At 53.7% G+C, this 25,132-nt stretch overlaps 1 protein-coding gene across 4 annotated transcripts in view; it reads left to right on the top strand.

Annotated features, from left to right (window-relative positions):
* Positions 1–23,026, top strand: part of RPS6KA1 (ribosomal protein S6 kinase A1) — a 37,833-nt gene extending 14,807 nt beyond the window's left edge. For all 4 annotated transcript variants that reach the window (XM_025855670.2, XM_025855671.2, XM_025855672.2 and 1 more), the window contains 20 exons: positions 76–192; positions 457–538; positions 2,495–2,575; positions 2,752–2,831; positions 4,134–4,240; positions 5,142–5,179; positions 5,564–5,706; positions 6,114–6,184; positions 6,477–6,565; positions 7,574–7,638; positions 7,895–7,997; positions 9,420–9,550; positions 10,679–10,804; positions 11,026–11,115; positions 11,512–11,670; positions 19,858–20,019; positions 20,237–20,313; positions 20,545–20,662; positions 21,578–21,715; positions 22,057–23,026. In XM_025855670.2, coding sequence (XP_025711455.1) covers positions 76–192; positions 457–538; positions 2,495–2,575; positions 2,752–2,831; positions 4,134–4,240; positions 5,142–5,179; positions 5,564–5,706; positions 6,114–6,184; positions 6,477–6,565; positions 7,574–7,638; positions 7,895–7,997; positions 9,420–9,550; positions 10,679–10,804; positions 11,026–11,115; positions 11,512–11,670; positions 19,858–20,019; positions 20,237–20,313; positions 20,545–20,662; positions 21,578–21,715; positions 22,057–22,179 — 2,100 coding nt within the window. In that variant the 3' untranslated portion in view covers positions 22,180–23,026. The remainder of the gene's footprint in view (positions 1–75; positions 193–456; positions 539–2,494; positions 2,576–2,751; positions 2,832–4,133; positions 4,241–5,141; positions 5,180–5,563; positions 5,707–6,113; positions 6,185–6,476; positions 6,566–7,573; positions 7,639–7,894; positions 7,998–9,419; positions 9,551–10,678; positions 10,805–11,025; positions 11,116–11,511; positions 11,671–19,857; positions 20,020–20,236; positions 20,314–20,544; positions 20,663–21,577; positions 21,716–22,056) is intronic.
* The last annotated feature ends 2,106 nt before the right edge of the window (positions 23,027–25,132 follow it).

The raw sequence follows: 25,132 nt of genomic DNA, 5'->3' as shown, positions 1-25,132 counted from the left end.
GGCTTGGATGGGGACCATGTCCCCTGCTGGCCTGGATGGGCCCCACCATGCTCATCAGCTCTATCCCTCCATCAGGATGAGGGCATCCTCAAGGAGATCTCCATCACGCACCACGTCAAGGCTGGCTCTGAGAAGGCCGACCCATCCCATTTTGAGCTGCTCAAGGTTCTGGGCCAGGGGTCCTTTGGCAAAGTGAGTCCTGAGCCCACAGCTGGGAGGGCAGCACTGGTCGTGTCAGAGGTGGGGGTGAAGGGTCACCTTGGGGTTCAGGATCCGAGGGCAAGGGTTGATGGGTCTGAGGGGAGGACAGGAGGTCACCTTGGTACCCAGGGAGGGCAAAAGGTCAACCTGGGGCTCAGAGAAGTTAGAGGTCAGCCTGGGACCTGGAGAATGGGAGCTAACAGGCTTGGCCCCCTCCCCAGCTTCTCCTCTGCCATTTCCCCATTGCCTTCTCAGGTCTTCCTCGTGCGGAAGGTCACCCGGCCTGATAGTGGGCACCTGTATGCCATGAAGGTACTAAAGAAGGCAACGCTGAAAGGTGAGTGAAGGTCACCTCCCCGTGCAGAGCCCAGGCTAGGCACAGGATTGAGGGAGACAGCCTGGTTCTCCGGAGTGTTGTGTCTGAGGGAGGAGCACCTGGTCTGAAGGTAGAGAAACAGGCCTGTCCTTAGCCTCCTCCTTCGCCCCTCCTACCTCATGGCAGAGACAGGGTCCGTTTTGAAGAAAAGACTTCTGGGGATTAATCTCACCCTTCCCCTCCCCCCCAAGCCAAGCACCAAGTACCATAGCTGAAGGTGAATGGAAGGAAGGCAAGGGGTGAGTGCAGTGTGCTTGTGGCAGGGGCCTTCACATGCCTGATATTGAGGTTAGTTGGGCAGAGTTGCTTCACGATGCTTGGAGAGTCTGAGGGAGACCCTCTCGGGGTGGAGAAAGGTGTGAGGGAAGGGGCAGGGAGTCCAGGGAGGCAGCTAGGGAGGGTAGGAGAGGGGGACTGGAGGCAGGGCCCCAGAGATGGATCGCAGGGAGGTTCAGAAGGGAGCCCAAGGCCAGGTCTAGAATTCCCAGGCTCACAAAGGGCATGACAGTGGTTGGTAGTGGACTTTGGGCTGGGCAGTGACCCTTGGAGCAGTCTGGGAACCAGTGTAGCCACTGACCAGGGGGAGTGGGCCCTGGCTGGGGTGAGGCAGGGAGGATCAGAAGTGTCGGCCTTGGGCGCCTGGGTGGCTCAGTCGGTTAAGCGACTGCCTTCGGCTCAGGTCATGATCCTGGGGTCCCGGGATCGAGTCCCGCATCAGGCTCCCTGCTCAGCGGGGAGTCTGCTTCTCCCTCTGACCCTCCCCCCTCTCGTGTGCTCTCTCTCTCTCTCTCAAATAAATAAATAAAATCTTAAAAAAAAAAAAAAAAGAAGTGTCGGCCTTGTCGACTTTAGGGGTCCTGTGGCCCGTGAAGGGTTGTTTGTGGGGTGCTGTAGCTTTGATGCTCTCAGGCCAACCTGGTAGGGGTAGAAGTCATTCCCCAGGAGGGATGATGGGAGCCGTGGAGGGGGAGGATGGAGGACTTGGGCACTGCTGTGAAGGTCTCCCAGGCCAGGGCAGGAGTGGCCAAGCCACGGCTGCAGTCTGGAGCAGCTGGGGCTGTGAGCGGGGAGCCCGGGGGATGGCGAGTTGCAGCCTCACAGAGGCTGGGCTCACATAAGGAGGGGCCACTTGAGCTGTGCCTTGAAGGAGGAGTTAGGAGTTCTCCAGACTAAAAATAGTAGAGGCAGAGTACCCCAGGAAGGAGAAGCTGTTTGCCTGAGCAGAAGTGTAAAAATGTAAGGTATATTTGGGAAACAGTGGCTGGAATAGTCCAACTCCAGCATGGTCCAGGCCGCATCTGGTGAGGGAAACGAAAAAATTAAAAGAGAAGGTGAAAAGTACTCTGAAGGGGCAAGCACGAGCACTGTAGGAGAGAGGGCCCTAATTCAGCTTAGCAGTTTAAGGAAGACTTCCTGGAGGAGGTGAGGCCTGAGCTGAGTCAAAGAAGAACCTGCTGGTGATCAGAATGCCTAGGGACTTTTATTCTTAAAAAAAAAAAAGGATGTGAGGGTGGCCGCTAAGACCCATGAGTCTGAATTTTAGGCCCAAGGAAAGAATCTGCCTAACTAGCTCCCGGGTGACTATACTCTCCATCCCCCAGACCGGCATTAGGGACTTTTGTGCCAGGTGGGGCGGAGGCTGGTAAAAGCGTTCCGGGGGAGCCTCGGGGGCAAAGGCTAAGGGCACGCAGAGGACAGGGCAGGTTGCTTGGACAGACTGGGTTGAATGGCCTCTGATGGGGCACAGCAGGAGATGGGGCTCGAGGGATGGGCAGGGCGCCCAGGGCTCAGCCCTGGGCACTGCCATGAGGTGTGAAGAACACTTGGAAAAGAGAGCAGCCCTTCTTAGCCAGGGCCTGGGGAATGACTGTTTTGCGGGGGCTAGATTCTCCGTGACTGCCTTTCTCTTCTGGCCAGTGCGTGACCGCGTTCGGACCAAGATGGAGAGAGACATCCTAGCTGATGTAAACCACCCGTTTGTGGTGAAGCTGCACTATGGTGAGACCACAGACCCTACTTGAATTCCCACCCTGCCTGCCAGGCTTTGCCCTACCTGTGGGCTGCTGCCTTCCCCCGGTGTTGCCCCCACCCCCAGCAGGCCAAGGGAGCTTAGGGTAGAGGGGCAGGGCCCAGGGCCCAGCTGGCTCCACCATTGCCTTTTCCCCTCTCCCCAGCCTTCCAGACTGAGGGAAAGCTCTATCTTATTCTGGACTTCCTGCGTGGCGGGGACCTCTTCACACGGCTCTCCAAAGAGGTGAGCTGACACCCCACCGCCATAGGGCCCCGGGATGGAGCTGGAGAGACAACGAGGCGTCTCATCCCAGAGCTCTGTGAAGAACGTGACCAGTGTGGCTTGGACCTGGGACCACCCAGGCCTGCCTAGCAGACCCTGACCTAGGAACCCACCCTGGGACAGAGGGTACACCCCGGCCAAGCCTCAGAGTTTCTCCCAGGATGGGTGAGGAGGATCAGGGCCTGCGTCTGACGCCACCCTGATTCCCAGGAGCTAAGGGGTCTTTCACCTCTCCACCTCCATTCTTCCAAGGCTGCCCCGGGCAAGGCTTTGAGGATGGGAAGAAGCGCAAATCCTCCCAGAAATCTGGGTATTTTAACATTATGTCCTATGTGTTAACCAAAAGGATTTTCTTTTTTAAGATTTTATTTATTTATTTGAGAGAGAGAGAGAGAGCAAGCATGAGTGGGAGGGACAGAGGCTGAGGGAGAGGGAGAAGCAGACTCCCCACTGAGCAGGGAGCCTGACGTGGGGCTCAGTCGCAGGACCCCGAGACCACGAGCTGAGCTGAAGGCAAGACGCCCAACTGATTGAGCCACCCAGGCGCCCCTAACCAAAAAGATTTTAACTGACGTAAAAGAATTTGAGCCAGATATAAAAATGGGACCATTAATACAAGTCAACCTTCAGAAGAGAAACAAACTTTAAAAAAATTTTTTAAATGTTATTTTAATGTTTGAATAGGTAATACGTTTACATGATTGAAAAGAAAAATCTCATTGAGAAGTCTTCCTCCCACCCCAGTCCCTCTACCCCCCATAGGTAAACATTTTTATTGATTTCTTGTTTAAGCACCCCATGTTTCTTTAGTAATACAAACCATTCTCATACACGTTCTGAATTCCAACCCCCATTTTCTTACAGAAAAAGCACTACCCTGTATATACCGTTCTGTATCTTGCCTTGCTCAAGACAGTGTATCTTAGAGATCGATCCGTGTCAGAACATGGAGAGATTCCTTGTGCCTTTATGGCTACATAGCTCTCCATCATGCATGGGAGAGACAGTTCATTTCAGTCTTCTGCTCAACCCTTGGGCTCTTTGCAACCCTTTTGTTACTTCCAAACAATGCCACAATGAGTGACTTGTGTGTTGGTCATTTCATACTCAACCCCCTTTATAAAGAGAAGAGAGTATGGCCTGGGGGTGTCTAAGGGTCCTCCCCAGGGTGGGCCCTGAGGACCAGGAAGCTGCTGATTGCCTAGTGCCCTAGCTCCTGACGAAGAGGCGCTCCCAGCTGACGCCCTCTCCCGCCTCTTGTAGGTGATGTTCACAGAGGAGGACGTGAAGTTTTACCTGGCTGAGCTGGCTTTGGGCCTGGACCACCTGCACAGCCTGGGCATCATTTACAGAGACCTCAAGCCTGAAAAGTGAGTGAAGCCCGAGCTCCATACCAGCCTCCCTAGGGAGTGCAGAGGCAGGCCCTGGGGTCTCTCCTGACGGGTGGCTGTGACTCCCCAACAAAGTCTCCCTCTCTATGGCTGCCCCCCGAATAGGTGGGTGGAGTGGGGTGGTGGTGGCAGCAGGCCTACCTTGGGGGGCTGCCTAATCACCATTGCTGCCGTTGACAAGGCTGAGGCTCCTCCGTGCAGGTGATTGCCTACATTTTTTGCTAATCCAGTGTGATGTCTGAGATGCCATCACTAAAGGTTGTTCCTTGATATGGTCCTCTCTAGAATTTTCCTTAATAGCTAAATATCCTCAAATGGTAACTCGGGGGAGCCCAGGGGAGTAGGTGCTGGGCTGGAAAGAGATCTGGCTTTAGAGTTAGGCAGACCTGAATTCAAATCTTATCTCCACCACCTATTAGCTCTGTGACCGTGTGGAGTTACTTAACTTCCCTGAGCTTTAGTTTCCCCATTGGTTGTTTTATCTTATTTATTTATTTGACAGAGAGAGACACAATGAGAGAGGGAACACAAGCAAGGGGATTGGGAGAGGGAGAAGCGGGCTTCCCGCTGAGCAGGGAGCCCGATGCGGGGCTCGATCCCAGGACCCTGAGATCATGACCTGAGCCGAAGGCAGACGCCTAACGACTGAGCCACCCAGGTGCCCCTAGATTCCCCATTGTTAAAATAGGGCCATTATAGTCCCTACCTCAGCCCGTTGTTTCAAGGATTAGCAAAGAAGGCAGGCAACACATCTGCATGGCAGCACCAGTCTACGCTACCTGCCTCTCATTAGATGGATCTGGGTGGATCACCTTCTCTGGGCTAGGCCCAACCCCCCACAATCCCCACGGTGTCACCAGAACCCATCTCTCCATTACAGCATCCTTCTGGATGAGGAGGGCCACATCAAACTCACTGGTGAGTAGAGGGCCCCTGTTCCCACCCATCAAGTCCCAGGGGAGGGCAGGATGGGCTCTTGATAGGCCTGGGCTGAGTGCCAGGAGATCCATTCTACCTGAGAGGCTGTGCCAGGCACTCGGAAGTCGTCAGAAATCCAGGCCCTAGACTTGGGATGGCCTGGGTGTGAACCCTAGCTTCTCCACTAGGTAACCTTGAGCCAGTCACCTAACCTCTCTGGGCCTTAGCCTCCTCCTGAGTGTCACGGGGGTGATTCCCTCAGGCCTGTGGGCAGGGGCGTTGGGTGTGCAGGGGGCCTGGGTGTGCAGGGGTTGGCAGCAAGGAAGGCAGGGGGCTTCCTAAAGGACGCTCCACTCACGTGTCCTCCTGCCCTTCTTGCCACAGACTTCGGCCTGAGCAAGGAGGCCATTGACCATGAGAAAAAAGCCTATTCCTTCTGTGGGACGGTGGAGTACATGGCCCCCGAGGTCGTCAACCGCCAGGGCCACACCCACAGTGCCGACTGGTGGTCCTACGGGGTGCTGATGGTGAGTGCCCAGACGGCGGTAAAGCATTCAGCCCATGCTTTGGGCCCCAGTTTTCTCCTCTGTACAGTGAGGGGCTTGATAATCTCTAAGACTTCCTCCTGTATTTTTGCAGCCAGGCTGCCTCACCCTCTACCCAGCTGCAGGTTCCTTCCTTGGGAGGATTCCAGGCTTGGCCCCACGTGGGCTGCCCCCAGCCCGGGATTGGGCCTCTCCTCAGCCGCAGCCCCTAGTACTGCTCTGGGTGTTCTGACTGGCAGAGGAGAGAGAGGCAGTCACAATTCTCGATCCGGGTGGACCTGCCACAGTCCAGCAAGAGTCCTGGGAATGGAGCTGAGTGGCCTGGGTGGGACGAGGTGGGGGACATGGGAGATGGAGACCAGAGCCTCATAGACCCTTGTCCTTTGCAGTTTGAGATGCTGACGGGCTCCCTGCCCTTCCAGGGGAAGGACCGGAAAGAGACCATGACGCTGATTCTGAAGTAAGCACCAGCCCTGCCCTGATACTTTAGGGTTTCCGCCGATGCTGGCCCCAGCTTGGGGGCCAGAATAATACCCTGTTCCTGCCTCAGATTTCTCCATTAATGAGACCCTCCTCTGGGTTAAGCATTATGCTTTCCCGGGCTTGGGTGGGGAATCCCTGAAGTCTTTGGGAGGTGAGTTCGTGGATGGTTTGTCTGGATTGAGCTGGAAATTCGACCTGGACAGAGTGGGGAGGGGAGACAGGGCCTCTGGGGCGGGCTCAGCCCTGATGAGACCTGGGGGCTATTTTAGGGCGAAGCTAGGCATGCCCCAGTTTCTGAGCACGGAAGCCCAGAGCCTCCTGCGGGCCCTGTTCAAGCGGAATCCTGCCAACCGGCTCGGTAAGCAGCCCCAGCTCGGGAGGGGAGCGGGGTACAGCTGCAGCCTAGGCCACAGAGCCACATCTGGGGCTGAAAGGGGCCGTTGTTGTCCTTTGTGTGGGCAGACAATGCCGCGGGCCACCCTGCTTTCTGGCTCCATGTGTGGTGTTTTGGGGGGGGTGACCTGTGTGTAGGGGGAAGGCAGGAACTGAGTCATCCCCACTCCCCCTGGGGACAAGGACAGAGGCCCCCACACAGCTCCTTCGCCAAGGCTGCTGGCACAACAGAAAGAGCATGAGCTCAAGAATCAGGAGGCACAGGTCCCAATCCTGGCACTGTGTCAGGTCCTCACTGCCCCCACACAGTGGTCCCTCCGTAAATATTTGTTGAATGAGGGCCATTTATGAGCTAAGTGACCCAAGGCAGTTGACTTCACCTCCCCGAGCCCTGGGTCCCCGTCTCCATGGGAGATGATGCTCTCGAACCCCGTTGACCAAACGAAGTTGCATGAACATGCCTGCTGTGTAGAAGATGTTCACTGTGTCTTGGCTCCTTGGCCCCTGGGTTCCTCTGGACCATGACCAGCTTTGTAAGGTCCAGTCCGGGTCCCTGGGGTTGAATGGAGTGAGAGTCTGCCTGGTGGCTGACAAGGACATGGGATAAGAGCAATAGAGGGGAGGCCTGGGCTGGGAGGGAGATGGGGGCCTCTGCAGATCTCAGAACGAGACCAGTTTCTGTTCTGTGTGGCCTTGGGCAAATTGCCTGACCTCTCTGGGACTTTCTTCTTCCATCAGTACATTGGAGCTTGATCATAAGGGTCTCCAGAAAGTAGAAAATGCTGAGTGGGCAGTAGGCCTTTGGGGTGATGGCTGGGTGGATTGGGGACAGGGGGAGCCCATTGTCCCCCATGCTCCCAGTAGACTGCTGCAGCCGCTGGTCCCAGACCATAGTGCGGTCACACAGCAGACAGGGTGGGTGTCTGGGGGCTTGGACCGTCCAGGGACAGACCCCTCATCTGGGCTCTTTCAGGCTCCGGCCCTGATGGGGCAGAGGAAATCAAGCGGCATGCCTTCTACTCTACCATTGACTGGAATGTGAGTGTGTCTGTCCACCCCAGAGCCCCCATCAGGGCTTCACCTGTGGCGGAAGGGGGCTTCTACCAACAAGGGCCCCAGATGTGGAGCAGAGGGTGACGGCATGGCCTTGGAGGCGAGGTTGGCCTCCCAGGGTGCCAGCAGTTATGCCCTGTCTGCATGGCCTGCACTCCAGGCCAATTACCTTCTCCTGCCCGAGGCTCCTGATGGGCTGTGGGGGCGCCATGGTAACTGGAGTGCCCACCCCACCTTGCAGAAGCTGTACCGTCGTGAGATCAAGCCACCCTTCAAGCCGGCCGTGGCTCAACCTGACGACACCTTCTACTTTGATACCGAGTTCACGTCCCGCACACCCAAGGGTGCGTCTGTGGTCTGGCTTATCTTGGGCGGGTACAGGAAGGAAGCAGGGAGTCGGGGGCCCCTTGGGATGTAGGGGTGGTCAGGCCCAGGTGTGTGGGCAGACTGCAGGATAGGTCTCCGACTCTTTGTCCCCATCTCATTCAGCCTGACTCTCCCACTCCAGGGCTCTACGGGCCTCTTTGTGTCTGGGTGAGGGGGTGGGGGAGTGGGTGGTTAAGGCCACAGCAGAAAAGTCAGGCCCCCTTCCCCGGGGCATCTTCCAGCCCACTGGGAAGACCGAACACATGAGGCTCACATTCACGTCAGGACTAAAGAATCCGACCCAGCAGAAACATGAGGTGGAGACAGTCTGGCAGAGCAGAGGTGGCAGCGCCCGCAGGTCAGGGGCAAGTGTGGGAATCGCCTTTGGCTGCTCTGATCACTGGACCTCAGTGTACTCATCTAGAACACGGGCTCAGCCACAGACCCTCTCAGTTCCTGGGGTTACTGCGAGAAGCCAAGGAGGGGGCTTCTGGGAGGGAGTTTGATAAATCCCAATATTTTGGCCAGATATTGGGGGGTAGTGTTAATTCTGGAAGGATTCCCAGATGGATGGGTTTTAGCAGAGGGGGTGCTCTTCTCACTGGGCTTGCACATCTCTGATGACAGGGAGCTCAGCACTTGTCCAACAGTTTGTCTTATCTTGATTCACTTATCTGACCCGTATGTACCAGGTTCCTGCTGTGTGCCAGTGATCAGCCACAGGGGGCTGGCCCTGCCTTCATATGGCTCAGACTCTAGTTGGGGGAGAGACATGAAAACTGGGCAGTGTGACGAGTGCAGCTGCACAGGGGTGAGGAGCTGGAGGAGCAGCTTCAGGCAGAGTTTCTCAGAGGGGAGCGTGACAGCCGAGCCTTGAAGGACAGAAGAGCTGTGGAGTACCCGGTTACAGGGAATAGCATGTGCGGGGGCTCAGGGGCTCCTTTAAGGACCTGGGGAGTCCAGTGAGGCTGAGCTGCAGAATGGGGACAGAGGGAGCTAAGATCGTAAGGACCTCAGTTGCCCAGCTGAGGAGTTGGGCTTTCTTCTGAGGGCAGAGGGGAGCACTTGAAGTGTTCGGGCAGGGGGTAGATTTGTAGTTGGGACCATCCCTCCTGGTGCTGCACAGAAGATGGGCCCGAAGGGGCAGACCTGAGGCAGGAAGCCTCCAGAAAGAGATGAAGTGTCTTGGCTTGGGCCAGACGCCCAGTATGGGGGGGTCTTCTATGTTTCTTATGTGTCAGGGCTGGGCTGGTCTAAAGACACATGAACAGATGGGCTGACTGAGGCCTGGCATGAGGGGCCTACCCAAGCCACCTCCACAGCCAGCCGCTGAGGCAGGCCTGGAAGCCCCATGGTCAAGGGCGCCTTCTCAGGGTGACATCTCCCTCCCACCCCCACAGACTCCCCAGGCATCCCCCCCAGCGCTGGCGCCCATCAGCTGTTCCGTGGCTTCAGCTTTGTGGCCACTGGCCTGATGGAGGATGACGGCAAGCCTCGGGCCACACAAGCACCACTGCACTCAGTGGTACAGGTGAGGCGGGCAGGAGACTGCTACTCTGTTGTCTTTCCTACCCGGGAGCCACCAAGGCAGAACAGCTGAGGGCACAGGCTCTGGGGTTCAAACCCTGACTGTCACCGTGTAGTCCATTGGACCTCCCAACCTCCTTGGGCCCCAGTTTCTCTGCTTGGTTGGCGACATGGATAGAAATTTCCGAGCACAGAGCCGGGGACGTTGTAAAGCCTAGATAAATAAATGTGAGGGGGTGTCCAGGGTGGTAGTGCTGTGGGGTGGCTGACAGATCCCTGACGGGGATGGGGCTGCAGAGGGCTCATGTTTCCTCACATTTGTCCCCCATGAATGCGCTTTCCCAGCTCCGTGGGAAATTTAGAAGTGAGAGGCCTGAGTGTAGACTCTGGAGCTCATTGCCCGCGTTCAGAGCTTCTAAGGTAAAGGACTTTGAGTGAGACACATGTCTTCCCAGGGCCTCGGTGCCCTCAGCTGTAAATGGGGATGATGATAGAATCTTCCTCCATAGGTGGTTGTGTGTGAAAGTTAAGGTGACCATGTAATTTATTATACAGCTGAGACACCTTTGTCCAGGACAAACAGTAAACCAGACTGGGTATAAGGACAACAGGCATGAACCAGGGCTGTCACAGGGCATGTGGTCACTGCTGAAAAGTGCTGAGAAGAGTTCCTGCCGCACACTAAGTACCACAGAAGCATTTGCTATTGTTAATGGCTCAGAACCTTAAGACACCTCACGACATGGGCTCTGACACCCCAGAAGGGGGAGGCAACTCACCCACATTCACAGGAAGTGGCAGCGCCAGGACGCAGTTCAGGGCTCCTACGTCCCTCAGGCCTGCCCAGCTTTCTCAGAGCCACAGACCTCTTGATGTGTGTGTGGTGGCTCTGTTGCCTGCCCTTGTCACTCCCATCTGACCACAGCCTGGAGCCATTGCGTGTGCCCACATAGAGTAGAAAACCGAGGCCCAGAGGGAGCAGATGTTTGCTCGAGGTTACGGGACCAAGATTCTGCCCCAGGCCTCCAGCTCCTGCCTGGTGCCGCCTTCACTGAGCTAAGGCCTTGGGCACTGGGGGACGACCCCTGCATTTTAGAGCAGAGGGTCAGCCCCACCTGTTGGTCTCCTGCAGCAACTCCACGGGAAAAACCTGGTTTTTAGCGATGGCTACGTCGTAAAGGAGACGATTGGTGTGGGCTCCTACTCCGTGTGCAAGCGCTGTGTCCACAAGGCCACCAATATGGAGTATGCTGTCAAGGTGGGCCTCTTGACCATGTCTCAGCCAAGGCTGCTGGGCTGGGGGGAGGCCAGTGTAGCCCTGGCCCTTTGGCAGAGGAGGGTGGGTGCCTTAGGCTCTGTGGGTGGGTGAAAGGAATGCGGCTGGAGACCCCCCCCCCAAGCCCTGCAGTGTGGGCTCCGTGGCAGGGAGGGACTCTGGAGAATGTCCCCCGATATCGACCATGTACCCCCTTTCCTTAGGTCATCGACAAGAGCAAGCGGGATCCCTCAGAAGAGATTGAGATTCTTCTGCGGTATGGGCAGCACCCCAACATCATCACTCTGAAAGATGTGAGTGGGAGGGTCCTTGAGACCAGGATGGGGCCTGGGGCACTCAACTCTGGGATTTGTCTCAGGACTGCCATTCCTTTGACTTCTGATTTTCCTCTGCTCATGGGAGGGAAGGATCTTTGTGCCTCCAGTCTGGCTGGCGCCCCAAGGCTCTCCACTTCAGACTCGGGCCTTCTCTGACTACTTTCCTGCCCCTTGGGGGGGACCAGGGCCAATATCCTCCTGTCTAGGGAGGACAGAGGCCCAGAGAAGTGAAGGCCCCACGAGGGCCACTGGAGCACGGAGCAGAACACATATCCGAGGCTCATGTCCTTCTTTCCTGGCCTGGTGAACGGGTAACCAAGGGGCCCAGGCCTGGCATGGAGGGGTGGGCCCTGACTGTGAGATCTCTGACAGGTGTACGATGATGGCAAACACGTGTACCTGGTGACAGAGCTGATGAGGGGTGGGGAGCTGCTAGACAAGATCTTGCGGCAGAAGTTCTTCTCAGAGCGGGAGGCCAGCTTTGTCCTGCACACCATCAGCAAAACCGTGGAGTACCTGCACTCCCAGGGGGTAAGTCTGGGGTAGGGGGCACCCAGTGGGGATGGCCAGCTACTGAGGGTCTTACCATCAGCAGAGTGCGTGAGCCACGACTGGCCCAGGCGGGAGCTGTCTTCAGGCAGCCAGCCAGAGGGGAGATGACGGGTGGTGGGTGGGTAAGGAGAGGGATGGAAGGAAGGGAAGGAGGGAGACATGAGGCCAGATGGTGAAAAGGAATGTTTACACAGTGCTTGCTGTGTGCCAGGCACCATGCTAAGTTCTTTCCTTACGTCATCTCAACTGATTTTCACAACAGACCTATGAGGTAGGTACTGTTATTGGCCCCACTTTACAGGTAAGAAGACCAAGGCTCAGGGATGTGAGGTGACTTGCCCAAGGTCACACAGCCAGAGAAGAATAGAGCCAGAATGTCTGACTGAGGAACGTGGTTGAGGGGGTGCAGATCGGGTGTGGGTCTGTGAGTTAGGAAGCTTGCAGGGGCTGCAGATCAGGTGTGGGTCTGTGAGTTAGGAAGCTGCAGGGGCTGCAGATCGGGGGTGGGTCTTTGAGTTAGGAAGCTGCAGGGGCTGCAGGGAGTTGAATCTGGTTGTGGGTTTGGCTGCTAGGACAGAGGAAGTGGATGCAGGAGGAAATGCTGCTGGAAAGACAGCAGGTGCTAGAGAAGAGGTGCTTGTCCAAACCATACGACTTGGCCTTTATCATTGCATGGGATGGAGGTGGAAAATTTCCTGTGGTGTGTATAGAAGCTGAAAATAGAGTTAGCATGAGTTTCTCTCTGGACGAGACGATGTTTTCGGGTGCTCGCAGTCAGACAACGTGGGGGTTAAGAATGCAGGTTCTGGAATCCAGTGATTGGCCATGTCCAAGTCCTGCGTGTACTGCTGGGAAGGCCTCTCGCCTCTGAGCCGTTTCCTCATCTGCAAACTCAGGATAGCAGGAGCTGCCACATTGCTGCCCTTGGAAGGCTCCACGGGCCATGGCAGCCCCGTGGAAAATGCTGCATAGGGAGGAATAGGGCCAGATCATTGCTGTGCCTTTTTTTTTTTAATTAACTTTCTATTGTCAAAATTTTTAAATCTATACAAAACTATGAGAAGAGTATAATGAACCTCCAGATACCCATCACCCAGATTCAAGAATTGTTGAGATTTTTATCTCCCTCCTACCCTCTCTCCTTCCCTCTCTTTCTTTTTTTGTTGTTGCTGGGGTATTTCTCCCAACCTTTTATTGAGGAAAACATTCAAATCTATAGAGAAGTTAAAAGAATCTTATGAAAACCATTGCTCTTCTAGATTCACCAAATCTTAACAGTCTGCCACATTTTCTTTATCTCTGTTTGTCTTTGTCTCTACCTCTATATCCTTATCTCTGCACATAAACATATATTTTTACAGGTGCATTTGAAAGGAAGTTACAGACATTATGACACTTGACCCTATAATTAAAGTTTTTTTTAAAAGATTTTATTTATTTATTTGACAGAGAGAGACACAGTGAGAGAGGGAACACAAGCAGGGGGAGTGGGAGAGGGAGAAGCAGGCTTCCCGCTGAGCAGGGAGCCCGATGCGGGGCTCGATCCCAGGACCCTGGGATCAGGACCTGAGCCGAAGGCAGACGCTTAACGACTGAGCCACCCAGGCGCCCCTATAATTAAAGTATTTTAAAGCATATCTCAGACCTCACACAATCTTAGTTGTATATCTGTAACCCTAAAAAAGACATTGTCTTTCATAACAACTCTCAAAATTAACAATTACTTGTGTTCACGTAGTACCTATCAATAGATACATTTCCCTGTTGTCCTTTCAAAAAATCTTTTTGCCATTAGTATATTGGAATCACAATCTCTGTAAGATTTACACCTTTCCTTCACTTGTTAAATCCCTTAAGTCTCTTTTCAAAAATGGAGATAAAATTTGCATACGGTAGAGCTTAAGTGTATAACCTGAAGAGTTTTGTTAAATGTATACATCCACATAACCTCCATAGTAAAACCTCCCTTTTTTATGCCGCTGACTAGTTGAAGAGATCAGTTCTGTGGAATGTCCCACATTCTGAATGTGTCTGTTTGCTTCCTTATGGCATCATTTTTAAAAAAGTATTACCTTTTGTTTTTAAGATTTTATTTATTTTTGAGAGAGAGAGAGAGAGAGAGAGAGAGCATGAGCGGGGGGAGGGGCAGAGGGAGAAGCAGACCCTACTGAGCAGGGAGCCCAACTGGGGACTCAATCCCAGGACCCTGGGATCATGACCTGGGCCGAAGGCAGACGCTTAACCGACTGAACCACCCAGGTGCCCTATGGCATCATTTTAATTGTTTCTCTATTGCCTGTATTTCTAAAATCTTCATTATATTCTGCTTCAACTTCTTTTCAGAAGCAAGGAGTTAGAAAACACTTCATGGGAGGTGTGGTGTACTTCATACGGCGTCACATCCCCAAGCACAGCATCACTTTGCCCCCATTAGTCATTGGTCCCCTCAGGTGGTAACAGTCTAGGGATGGGTGAATGGGTGGCAGGCAGTGGGTGAGCCCAACAGTGTACTGTAAAGACTGTCACCAACCTCTCATGCAGTGGTTTCATCCTTTCAGGATCTTTGCCTGCATCAATCATTTCATTAGGGTTTGCAAAAATGGCAGTGTCTCATTCTGTCTAATTTATGAGGGGGATTCTTTTGTAAAAAAGAATCAGAGTGGGATGCCTGGGTGGCTCAGTCATTAAGTGTCTGCCTTCGGCTCAGGTCATGATCCCAGGGTCCTGGGATCGAGCCCCGCATCGGGCTCCTTGCTTGGCAGAGAGCCTGCTTCTCCCTCTCCCTCTGCCTGCTGCTCCCCCTGCTTGTGCTCTCTCTCTCTATCTGACAAAAAATAAATAAATAAAATCTTAAAAAAAAAAAAAGAATCAGAACTTCAGTCTGCTTACCACATGTACCATTTTAATGGTCATGTTCGAAGTGGTTTTGGCTTTTGAAATGGCCAGTGCAAATAGACTAATATTTAAATATGTCAGGTCAGGTAGTAAATGTTTCCTTTTCCTGTTTTGTTCTCAAGTGAGTCCTAGTTAGAGTTACCCCCAAGAAGGTTTAGAAGACAGAGCCAAAGCAGTGAGTTTCCAATGGGTCAAGCTCAAAGCAAGGAAGGGCTTTGTAGAGTGAGAGCTGCCTCCTCTCTATGTCCCCCCCTAGGGACATATAAACTCCAAGTACAGACAACCACGTGCGGGGGAGTGTTATGGGAGAAAGTGGTCTCTTTCCCAGTGTTGCGAGTCTGTGGGTCTCTGAAGTTTCTGGCCCTTTCCAAATACCAAGGGAGATGATGAGGAAATGGGAAACTCTCATTGAGGTATTTGGAGGGAGATTCTTTGAGCTGATTATGAATTGGCAGTATCTCTGGTTTAGAAGCTGAGACTCTCCTAAGAGGGTTGGGAAGGGGATGACCAGCAAGAGGGTCCACTGGGACTTTCTATTTGTTTTAATGTTATCTTTTTACTGAAGTATGACATAAACACGAATCCTAACGTACAAGTCAGTAAATTTTCAGAAAGTGAATACACCCACGTAACCAGCACCCAGATCAAGAATCAAAGATTTTGGGGCGCCTGGGTGGCTCAGTCGTTAGGCGTCTGCCTTCGGCTCAGGTCATGATCCCAGGGTGTGGGATCGAGCCCCGCGTCGGGCTCCCTGCTCAGCGGGAAGCCAGCTTCTGCCTCCCCCACCCCCCCTGCCTGTGTTCCCTCTCTCGCTGTGTCTCTGTCAAACGAATAAATAAAATCTTAAAAAAAAAAAAATCAAGGCTTTTCCAGTTTCCCCAAATTCTGTCATATCCCTGCCAGTCCCTGCCCCCTTCCCAAGGATGACCATTCTAAGCTAACTGCTAACAGCTTCGATTGGTTTTGCTCATCTTTGAATTTTACAAACACCTTCTCTGTTGCCTCTGGCTCTGTGAATCCTCCATGTCATAGTGCGGCTGTCGCTCCCTCATCCTCACTGCAGTGTAACTTCTGCTGTATGAACAGACAGTGCTTCTGTGGTCCCTTCTGCTGTTAAGGGACTTTGGGTTGTTACCAGTTTTCGACGATGACAAGTACATAATGCTGCCGTGACATTCTAGCGCTTGTCTTTTGGTGACCACCCCTGGGTATTGTGATGTTGTGTGCACACCGAGCAGTGGACCCTCCGGGTTGCAGTGTGTGTGTGTGTGTGTGTGTCTGTGTCTGGTCCCAGGCGCCTAAATGCACTCCTCCAGTGATGAGGACAACAGAGGTGTGGCTGCTAATGGTAGCTGGCGCTACACAGCAGTTCCCACAGGCCAGACAGATTTCTAAGCACTTTACATATCAACTCACCTAATGGTTCCAACAGACAGTGGAAGTCGTTATGCCCATTGTAGAGGTGAGGGAGCTGAGGCTCTGGGGGTAAGTAAAAGTCTCCTCGCTAATCTGCCTTCCCAGTCCTCTAGTTTGCCCATCTTTGTTGTCTTCTAATCTTTAAGTGCTTCTTTTTTAAAAGATTTTATTTATTTGGGGCGCCTGGGTGACTTAGTCGGTTAATCGCCTGCCTTCGGCTCAGGTCATGATCCCAGGGTCCTGGGGTCGAGCCCTACATCGGGCTCCTTGCTCAACGGAGAGTCCATTTCTCCCTCTCCCTCTGCTCCTCCCGCCTGCTCATGCTCTCTCACTCTCTCTCTCCCTCAAATAAATAAAATCTTAAAAAAAAAGATTTTATTTATTTGACGGAGAGAGAGCGCGCACGAGTACATGAGCAGGGGGAGCAGCAGAGGGAGAGGGAGAAGCAGGCTCCCCACGAAGCAGGGAGCCCAATGCGGGGTTTGACCCCAGGACCCTGGGATCATGACGTGAGCCAAAGGCAGCTACCCAAACGACCACGCCAGCCAGGCGCCCCTTTGAGTGCTTCTTAACAAGCGCGCTCTGTAGCTTAAGATCCAGCACGGCGGTGGGGTCAGCCCGGGGAGTGCTGGAGTCACTGTGACCACAGCTGCCATTTCCCAAGCCCGGGGCTAAATGGTCCTGGTACATAACTCATATACTCATCTGTTCCTTCTGGCCTCAACACTGTCACCAGTCCCATTTCCCAGGTGAGAAAACCGAGGGCTAGAGAGGGGAAGTGACACGCCCAAGATCACACAAGCTGCTAAAGTCAGGATTCACACTCTGGCCCGACCGAAATCACAGCTCTGCCAGAGGCCGCAGCCTACCACTCACTGGCTGCATTTGACCTGCGTGCGTATTTTGTTTGGCCTGCAGGCTGTGGGGTGGTTTCTTTGCTTTGGGTTTGGTTGAGTTGGGTAATTAGGCTCCTTTTGAAACCTGGGCCTGAGTTGCTGTGCGGGGACTGTCCGCTGGAGTAGGGTAGGTCGCAGCTGCCCCTTAGACTGGTTGGCCTGGCTCCCTCTCAGCCTGGTGTCCCTCCTCGCTTGCCCCGCCTGTTGTGGTCTTTAGTGCAGGGGGATGGGAGCCTCCCCCCCCCCCACAGAACCAGGGTGGGGGGGGGACAGGTATTAGAATCACTGGGGCGGAGGGGGTGCTTCCTGCTGTAGTGAGCCACAGTACCTGGAGGAGTTTGTCATTTCTCTGTGTTGTGTGAGGGCAGGATCAAGCTCGAAAACTTCCATATCCCAAAAGTGTCATCTGTGTCACACCAAACTGCAGACTGTGGAATTAAGGTCATAGCTGGGTTCAAGCCCCACCTCTGCTTCTTATTTACATGAACAAGTCCATTCTCTTCTCATAGCCCTGGTTTCCTTCTCTGGAGAACAGAGCCGGCAGTCCCTGCCCTGCCCACTGACCTAGGTGTCGCGGCAGCCCCCATGAGACCATGGAGAGTACTTTGGAAACCAGGAAGATCACTCATACACTCAGCCAGGCTGAGCATCCCTGACCTCTGGAAAGCTTGGCTGGGCCCACATTCTTGGGGTCTGGCCTTGTCTTTGGGGCCATATGATTGTATTAGGAAAGACAGAGCCCTAGGAGCTGGTCAGGCACAGCCCAGGAAGGGGCTTCCAAGAGTATGGATACAATTCGCAGGTGTCACCCAGACCACCCTGCCGATGTAGCCCTCTCCTCATTGGGCACTGTTCCCTCTGTGGAGGTGGACTGTCAGGGCCATGTCTACCCTCCAACCTACCTGCCCCACTGGCACCTGCTAGAGGGCTTGGGGCTCAACTGGGGCTATGAAAGGATCATCTCATAAAGCCAACTAACCTGTGAGAGTCAACTAGCCTCACCTGTAAGATCTCTATGTGTTTCAGAGGTGGATTTGTTCATTCATTGCACAGAGTTCACTTAGCATTTGCTCTGTGCTGGGGTGCTGGAGGCGAGCAGCCATTTCACAGACATATGGTTATGGTCGAAGGAGCCTCCATTGGCCTGAGCTCAGGACACTTGAGGGGTTGTGGTGCACAGTGAGGCTGGAATGGGTAACTGAGCCTCCCACAACCAGGATGGGGACTTTGGGCTTTATCTTGCAGGTAGTAGGGATCCATGGAAGGTTTTTGACAACACCCTATTAGCTTATGGGAGGAAGAGCAAGAGGGTGAGACCGAGTTTAGCCTGGGATGCGTTGGGTTCGAGGGTCTGTGGAACATTCAGTGGTTGATCTCTGGCAAGCAGCTATATGATTCTGGACTCAGGAAAGTTCTGGGCTAGGGTTGGCAATCTGAGAGTTGTTGATAATGAGGTCATGGGGGATTGGCTCTACATAGAACCCTACAGAGGGACGGGGGGAGGATGGAAAGTGGAGTGGTTCAGCCCTCAGATTACAGAGGAGCAGAGGGGGGCCAGAGGAGTCATTTGCTTCAGGCCTCAGTAGTGAGTGTCATTCAGGCATTGGACAGATGCTCCTTGAATACCTGCTCTGTGCTAGGAACTATTTTAACTGTTGAGATACAGCAGTGAACAAAACACTCATGGAACTTACATTCCAGTGGGTGGATTCAGAAAAACAATTAAGTAAATATTATGTCAAATGGAGGTAAATGCTATGGATAAAAATAAAGCAGGGTGAGGAGCCTAAGGAGTACTGGTTGGTATTTGCTATTTTATATGGAGTGGTCTAGGGAAGTCCTCACTGATAAGGTAACATTTGAGCTGAGACCTGAAAGAAACAAGAGAATGAGCCAGGCAGATGCTTGAGGGAAGAATGTTCCTAAAAGTGGGACCAGTGAGTGCAAAGGCCCTGAGGCAGGAGTGTGCTTGGCATGTTGAAGGAAAGTGCAAAGAGGCTGGTGTGGTTGAAGCTGATTGAGCAAGGAGGAGGGTGCTAGAGGACAACAGAGTACAAGAGATGTGGGTGAGGGGCAGGGGAAAGATCAGGTGGGGCCATGTAGGCCTTTGGAAGGACTCTGCCTCTTAAAAGGGGAAACCTTGGAGGGGTTCCAGCCAGGATGACATGATCTAACTTAATTTAACAGGATCCCTCTGGCTGCTGTGTGTATGTATGTATATATTTTTAAAAAAGATTATTTGAAAGAGAGAGAGAGCGTGCACACAAGCAAGAGGAGCTGCAGAGGGAGAGGGAGAAGCAGGCTCCCCTCCAAGCAGGGAGCCCGATGCGGGACTCGATCCCAGGACCCCGGGATCATGACCTGAGCTGAAGGCAGATGCTTAACGACTGAGCCACCCAGGCGCCCTGGCTGCTGTATTTAGGACTGTAGGAGGCAGGGCGGAAGCAGGGAGACCAGTTAGGAGGTGGTTGCTGTAATACAGGTGAGGGATGATCCCGTCCCTGGTTGGAATCAGTGCTGCCAGTAGAGGGGTTGAAAAGTGGTTGGGCTCTGGATATATTTCAGTGGTAGAGACGGCAGAGCTTACTGATGCCTTGATTGAGGAATATAAGAAAAAAAGAGGAATTGAGGAGGACTCAGGATTTTGACCCAAGCAATGGGAAGCATCGGTGGAGTTGTCTTTAGGAAAAACTGTGATGAGCAGATTTGAGGGGAGAAATAAGTAGAGTTTGGTGTGGACAGGTGAAATTAGGGCTGCCTCGCAGACATCCACACGAAATTCAAGTCGGCAGGAGCAGCAGCACTAAGGGCCCCATTTCAGCCCCTTCCCTTCCTTTCAGATTCTGGGTCCTTCTGTCCCTCTCTGGGCCCGTCTTCCTAACTGTCTCATCCCTGGCAATTGACCTGGGCCACTAGCAGCCTGCCCACATTGAGAACTGACCGGACCCCCTGCCCCTAGGTTGTTCATAGGGACCTCAAGCCCAGCAACATCCTGTACGTGGACGAGTCTGGGAACCCCGAGTGCCTGCGAATCTGCGACTTTGGCTTTGCCAAGCAGCTGCGGGCTGAGAATGGGCTCCTCATGACACCTTGCTACACTGCCAACTTTGTGGCCCCCGAGGTGAGTGCTCTGGCCTCCTCACCTGCGAGAGTAAGGGAGCCTGGCACAGGAGGCCTTGTGCCCTTTTACAGAGGCCCCACGTGGTCCAGGATTCCAGTCTGTATGGTCTTGGCTTCGGTACCTTGTCCTGCCCTTTGGGGAGCAGCACGCAAGCATATGGGGCCACTTGCCGCTGCCCCTCAGACTAACCACCCTCCCCTGCCTTCCTTCCTGCCAGGTGCTGAAACGCCAGGGCTACGATGAAGGCTGCGACATCTGGAGCCTGGGCATTCTCCTGTACACCATGCTGGCGGGGTGAGCGGCCCCTCCTCCCCGGTCCCTCCCTCCAGCCCTAGTGCACAGGCGGGGCCGGTGCTTGGCCAAGGCGAGGGACTCAGCCCTGCTTTTGGGAGCCCCACATGGAAGGGCAAGACACTGCCCTGGGGAGGACTCAGTCTGAAGGGAGAAACACAGCTCCCGACCCCCACCCCTAACCCCAGGATGGAGGCCAGAGGCTATACCCCAACTGGGTGGACTTTTCTCCAGATACACTCCATTTGCCAATGGACCCAGTGACACACCGGAGGAAATCCTGACCCGGATCGGCAGTGGGAAGTTCACCCTGAGTGGGGGAAATTGGAACACAGTTTCAGAGACAGCCAAGGTGAGTCTGTGAGGCCCAGCTCATTTGGGATGGGGAGGCAGGGTCCCATCCCAGGGCTCTTTAGCAGTTCATGAAGAGGTAACCTGCAACCTCCTTTCTGCAAGTGGAATGTTCCACAAATCGCTGTTGCTATATTTCTCCAAGCGGAAGGTTCCCAGGCAGACTGCTGTCCTACCTTGTTTGGACAACTTGGTGATCATTCACAGCCCTTCCCATGTTCTGAGCTCTGCAGGGGGACAGAAGGCTGCGTAATCACAGCCCTTGCCTTGAGGGAAATGGGTGTAGGGAGAGATAGAGGCTTGCATACAAGGAACAGAGATGCCAGGCAGCAGAGAAAGGCAAGTCCTCCTCCAGGGGTGCAGGCACTGGAGGCATGGAGTAGAGCTACTGATCACGTCAAGCAGAGAGGCCTTCTCAGAGGAGGGAACATTTGAGCTCTCAGTATTAGCAAGCTTCCAGTTATGGGAGCCTCTGTGCCAGACAACAGGTCGAGCCCTTAATAAATAGTACCTCATATCAGCCTTATGAGGCAGATATTGTTGTTCTCCCTCCTTCTCAGAGGGGAAACTGAGGCTCGGAGTGTTGAAGTAATTTGCCCAGGATACTCACTTGATCAGCAGAAGAGTCAAGTTTTGAACTTGAGTCTGCCTGATCTCAATCTTAGGTTCTCCCCACCTCCCTGCCTGGCTTCTAGAAGGTGAACGAGAAAGGAAAGGACATTCCAGGAGGAAGTCCCAAAGAAGGGCATGTGCTTGGGGAGGCCTTGGAGCAATGTGGAGAATGGATTACAGGGGCGACTGGGAGGGTTCAGGCGGGAGACAGCGGGAGACGGCCGCTTGCCCATTTCTCATCAGTGGGTGCAGCTTTGTGCTCCGCTGCCAACTCCACCAACCGTCTTGTCTGCCACGTTCCCAGGACCTGGTGTCCAAGATGCTGCATGTGGACCCCCACCAGCGCCTCACAGCCAAGCAGGTCCTGCAGCACCCATGGATCACCCAGAAGGACAAGCTCCCTCAGAGCCAGCTGTCCCACCAGGACCTGCAGCTTGTGAAGGTACGGCCACTCCCGGCTGCTGGGGTTCTGGTGGCCCAGGCCAGGGTTCCAAGGGCAAGAACTTGGGCGGCATAGCCTGCAGATGCCGTATCTGTCTGGCCTCGGGGAGCTCCTTTCTAATATGCAAGGGTGTCCATGGTCCTCTGGGGAACCGAGGCTCTGACCTGTGAAGCCTCCAGTCTGATGGAGGAGGCAGGACTACTGACCATGAAGGACCGCCGAGGCTGGATTAACAGGGGGCCGGGCGGGTGTAGAACACTGAGAGCGGCAGGGGTGCGCATGTCCCCGCTCCCGCCTGCACCGCCTGCCGTTGTGGTCTGACCTCCCCTCTTCTCTCCCAGGGGGCCATGGCAGCCACCTACTCTGCACTCAACAGCTCCAAGCCCACCCCTCAGCTGAAGCCCATCGAGTCATCGATCCTGGCCCAGCGGCGGGTGAGGAAGCTGCCGTCCACCACCCTGTGAGAAGCCAGAGCGTCCAGGCCACAGGGCGGTGCTGGCTTGATAGAGGCAGCATACTTCCCAGAGGGAGCAGGCCTGAGTCACGGGGCCAGCGGGAGCAGAGCCCCGAGGGGCCCAGGAAGCAGCCAGCCCAGATCACCCCCACTGAGGGTGTGAGAAGTGCCTTCTCCTTCCCCGGGATGGACTCTTCTCGGCTCATGCTCTGCTGGTTGAAATCAATTCACTGTACAAACTCATCTTTTTTTAAGGAAAAAAATGGCAAAAACCGCCATGGATTTTTTTACAAGATCCATTTGCCTTTCTGGGAGCAGAAATAGCCACTGCAGCCCCAGGAGGGGCACTGAGTCACACCAAGGCTCTCTGCGGCTGAGAATCCTTTGAGCTTTGGTATCCTACCCCGGGGCACCCCACGATGGGCCATCTGTAGCCATCTGCACATACCTCCAAGGCAGTCCGGCACCACCTTCCAGAGCCCTCGGCTGTTTAGCAGAACTTGCTCTATTCGCAGTCAGCTCCTTTTCCGTTCTGTTCTCCTGGAGGGTGGCGGGGTTGGTCTAAACCTCTTCCTGCTGGAAGAGAGGACCAGGACCCCGTGGCCCCCAGCTCAGGCACCAGCATCTACACCGGCTCCGCCAGTGGGTTCCCTGCAGGGAGATTGGGCAGCCCCAGGAGGAGGATCCCGGAAGCACTTTTGGGCTGACTTGTGTTGGAGTCTGCTCCAGGACAGAGTTCACAAGAGGCCTGTGGGGCGGGCCAAGAGAGGCAGGGGCTCTTTTTCATTTCTTCCTCAGCTGGTTACTCAGGGTTCATCTGTCCATGGCCTTTCTAATAAATTTGCAGTTGAGTTGAAGCACGCTCGCCTCCGCTTTTCATCCCTGAGTTTCCCCTCTCTGCTACTGGGTGTTGAGGACTTTGGCAGCAACAAGAAATGGACTAGGGCCAATGAGCCCAGCTGCCTGGAGCTCAGGTCATTTGGGGAGCATGTGGGAGTCCCACCGGCCCTTCCTGCACATTCCTGCCAGAGGATTCCATTATGGTATTAATAAGAGTCATGGTATTATTAGCCACCAATGACCAAGTGCCAGGCACTGTGCCTGGGCCTTACATGTATATCTCATTTAATGCTAGTCTATTATCAACTCTGTTTATAGATGGGGAAACAGGACATTTTGTCCACACTAAGTATTTTCTGAGCACCCACCTTGGCCCTACTCCAGATACTGGGGAAGCAAGTAGAAAACAAGGTCACTGTTTTCATGGGTCTTTCCTCCTAATAGGGGAAATGGACAATTAACAAACTGAGGTCAGCTATGGATAAGACATATGCAGAATTAAATTGGGATGGGAGATGGCATGATCAGGAAGACCTCTTTGGGGAGGTGACCCAGAAGCTGAGATTGAATGAATAAGGGGCTCTCCAAGACTGGGAGGCCGGGCAGAGTCGACTGCAAAGGAGGTGGGCGTGGAAACACTGTTTCCAAGGAGGAAACAGCCTGGGCATGCTCAGGGAGGGACTAAAGAGAAGCCGATGTGGTTGTGGTATCAGGGCTAGGGGGCTTGCATGAGATGAGGTTGGAAAGGAAGGTGGGGCTGGTCATGCTGGGCTTTGTGGCCCAGGGTAAGGGATTAGGGTTTAATTCCAAGTAAAATGTAAGCTCCTAGAAGAATTTAAGCAGAAGAGTGACATGATTTGATTTACATTTTTAAAAGATGGCTCTGACTCATGTGTAGAGAGTTAATGGGGGGACGGGGGAGGCAGGAAGCAGAGTGACAGATCTGTGGCTACTGCAGTGGCTCAGATGGGAGATGCGGTGGCCTGGACTAGGAAAGTGGGGGGGCGCATGGGGAGGGAGTGAACAGGCAGGTTATGCTTTATAAGTAAAGTAGACAGCATTTATTGGCAGTTTGGATAGAGAGACTAAGGGAGAAAGGAGATTCTTATGATATCTTCAGATTTTTGACTTGAGCAGTTGAACACGGAGCGAAATGTGGAGGAACAGGTTTGAGAATTCTGTGGGAGATACCTTTTAAATACCCAAGTAGAGATGTCAACTAAGAGTTGTAACAAGAAGTTGGAGTTCTGGAGAGAGGTCTGGATTGGAAGTATAAATCTGGGAGTCACTAGCTGGGAGGAAGTTCATACAGCCAAGAGGCTGAGCTTTTCCAAGTGTGGCCCACAGACCAGCAGCAGCAGCACCTGGGAACTTGGTAGAAATACAGAATCTCAGCCCCATCCCCAGACCTACTCAGTCAGATTCTACATTTGAACAAGATTGGCATACGGTTTGTGTGCACACTGAGCTTTGAGAAGTGCTGTTGTAGGGACTGAGAGCAGAGAAGAAAAGGGACTGCCATTGAACCTTGGAGCCTGCTAGCACTTCAAGGTGGCACTGAACACCTACTGAGACACAGTGCTGAGCCCCTGACCTGGGTATGTTCCACTCCCCTGAGATTCAGTTTCTCCATCTGTGCAGTGAAACCAACATGTCTTGCCCTGCCCACTGCCCAAGGTTGTCCATCCTGGACCTCTTCACCACAGCTGGAATCCTGAGCATCATTCCTGACCCCTTCCCCCACTTCCCGCATCCCATCTGCATCCTGGCCCCATCAATTCTGTCTCCTAGAATATTTGGGGGATTTATCCCCTCCTCTCCACCCTCCCTATCCTCATATTTTTGTTCTTTGTCACAGCCTACTAATTCCCTCCAGTCTTTTGGGTCCCCAACATCCTCCATTTAGAATTACAAATCTGACCCAGCATCTGCCCTGGAGTGGCTCCTCATAGTCCACAAGACAGAGCTCAGGCTGACAGTATCCTGTATGATCTGGCCCGTGCTGAGCATCAGCTCTCATAACTTATCCTCATACTGCTCACAAAACCTGAACTGCCATGCTTCTGCCTTCCTTGGATTCTGCTGCAATGTGTGTTCTGGTTGACTTTTACTCATTCTTTAGG

The sequence above is a fragment of the Callorhinus ursinus genome, unplaced genomic scaffold, assembly GCF_003265705.2.
Source record: "Callorhinus ursinus isolate GAN/ISIS: 27379988/994484 unplaced genomic scaffold, GSC_fseal_2.0 scaffold18, whole genome shotgun sequence".
Taxonomy (NCBI): domain Eukaryota; kingdom Metazoa; phylum Chordata; class Mammalia; order Carnivora; family Otariidae; genus Callorhinus; species Callorhinus ursinus.
This window is presented reverse-complemented; position numbering and strand designations above follow the sequence as displayed.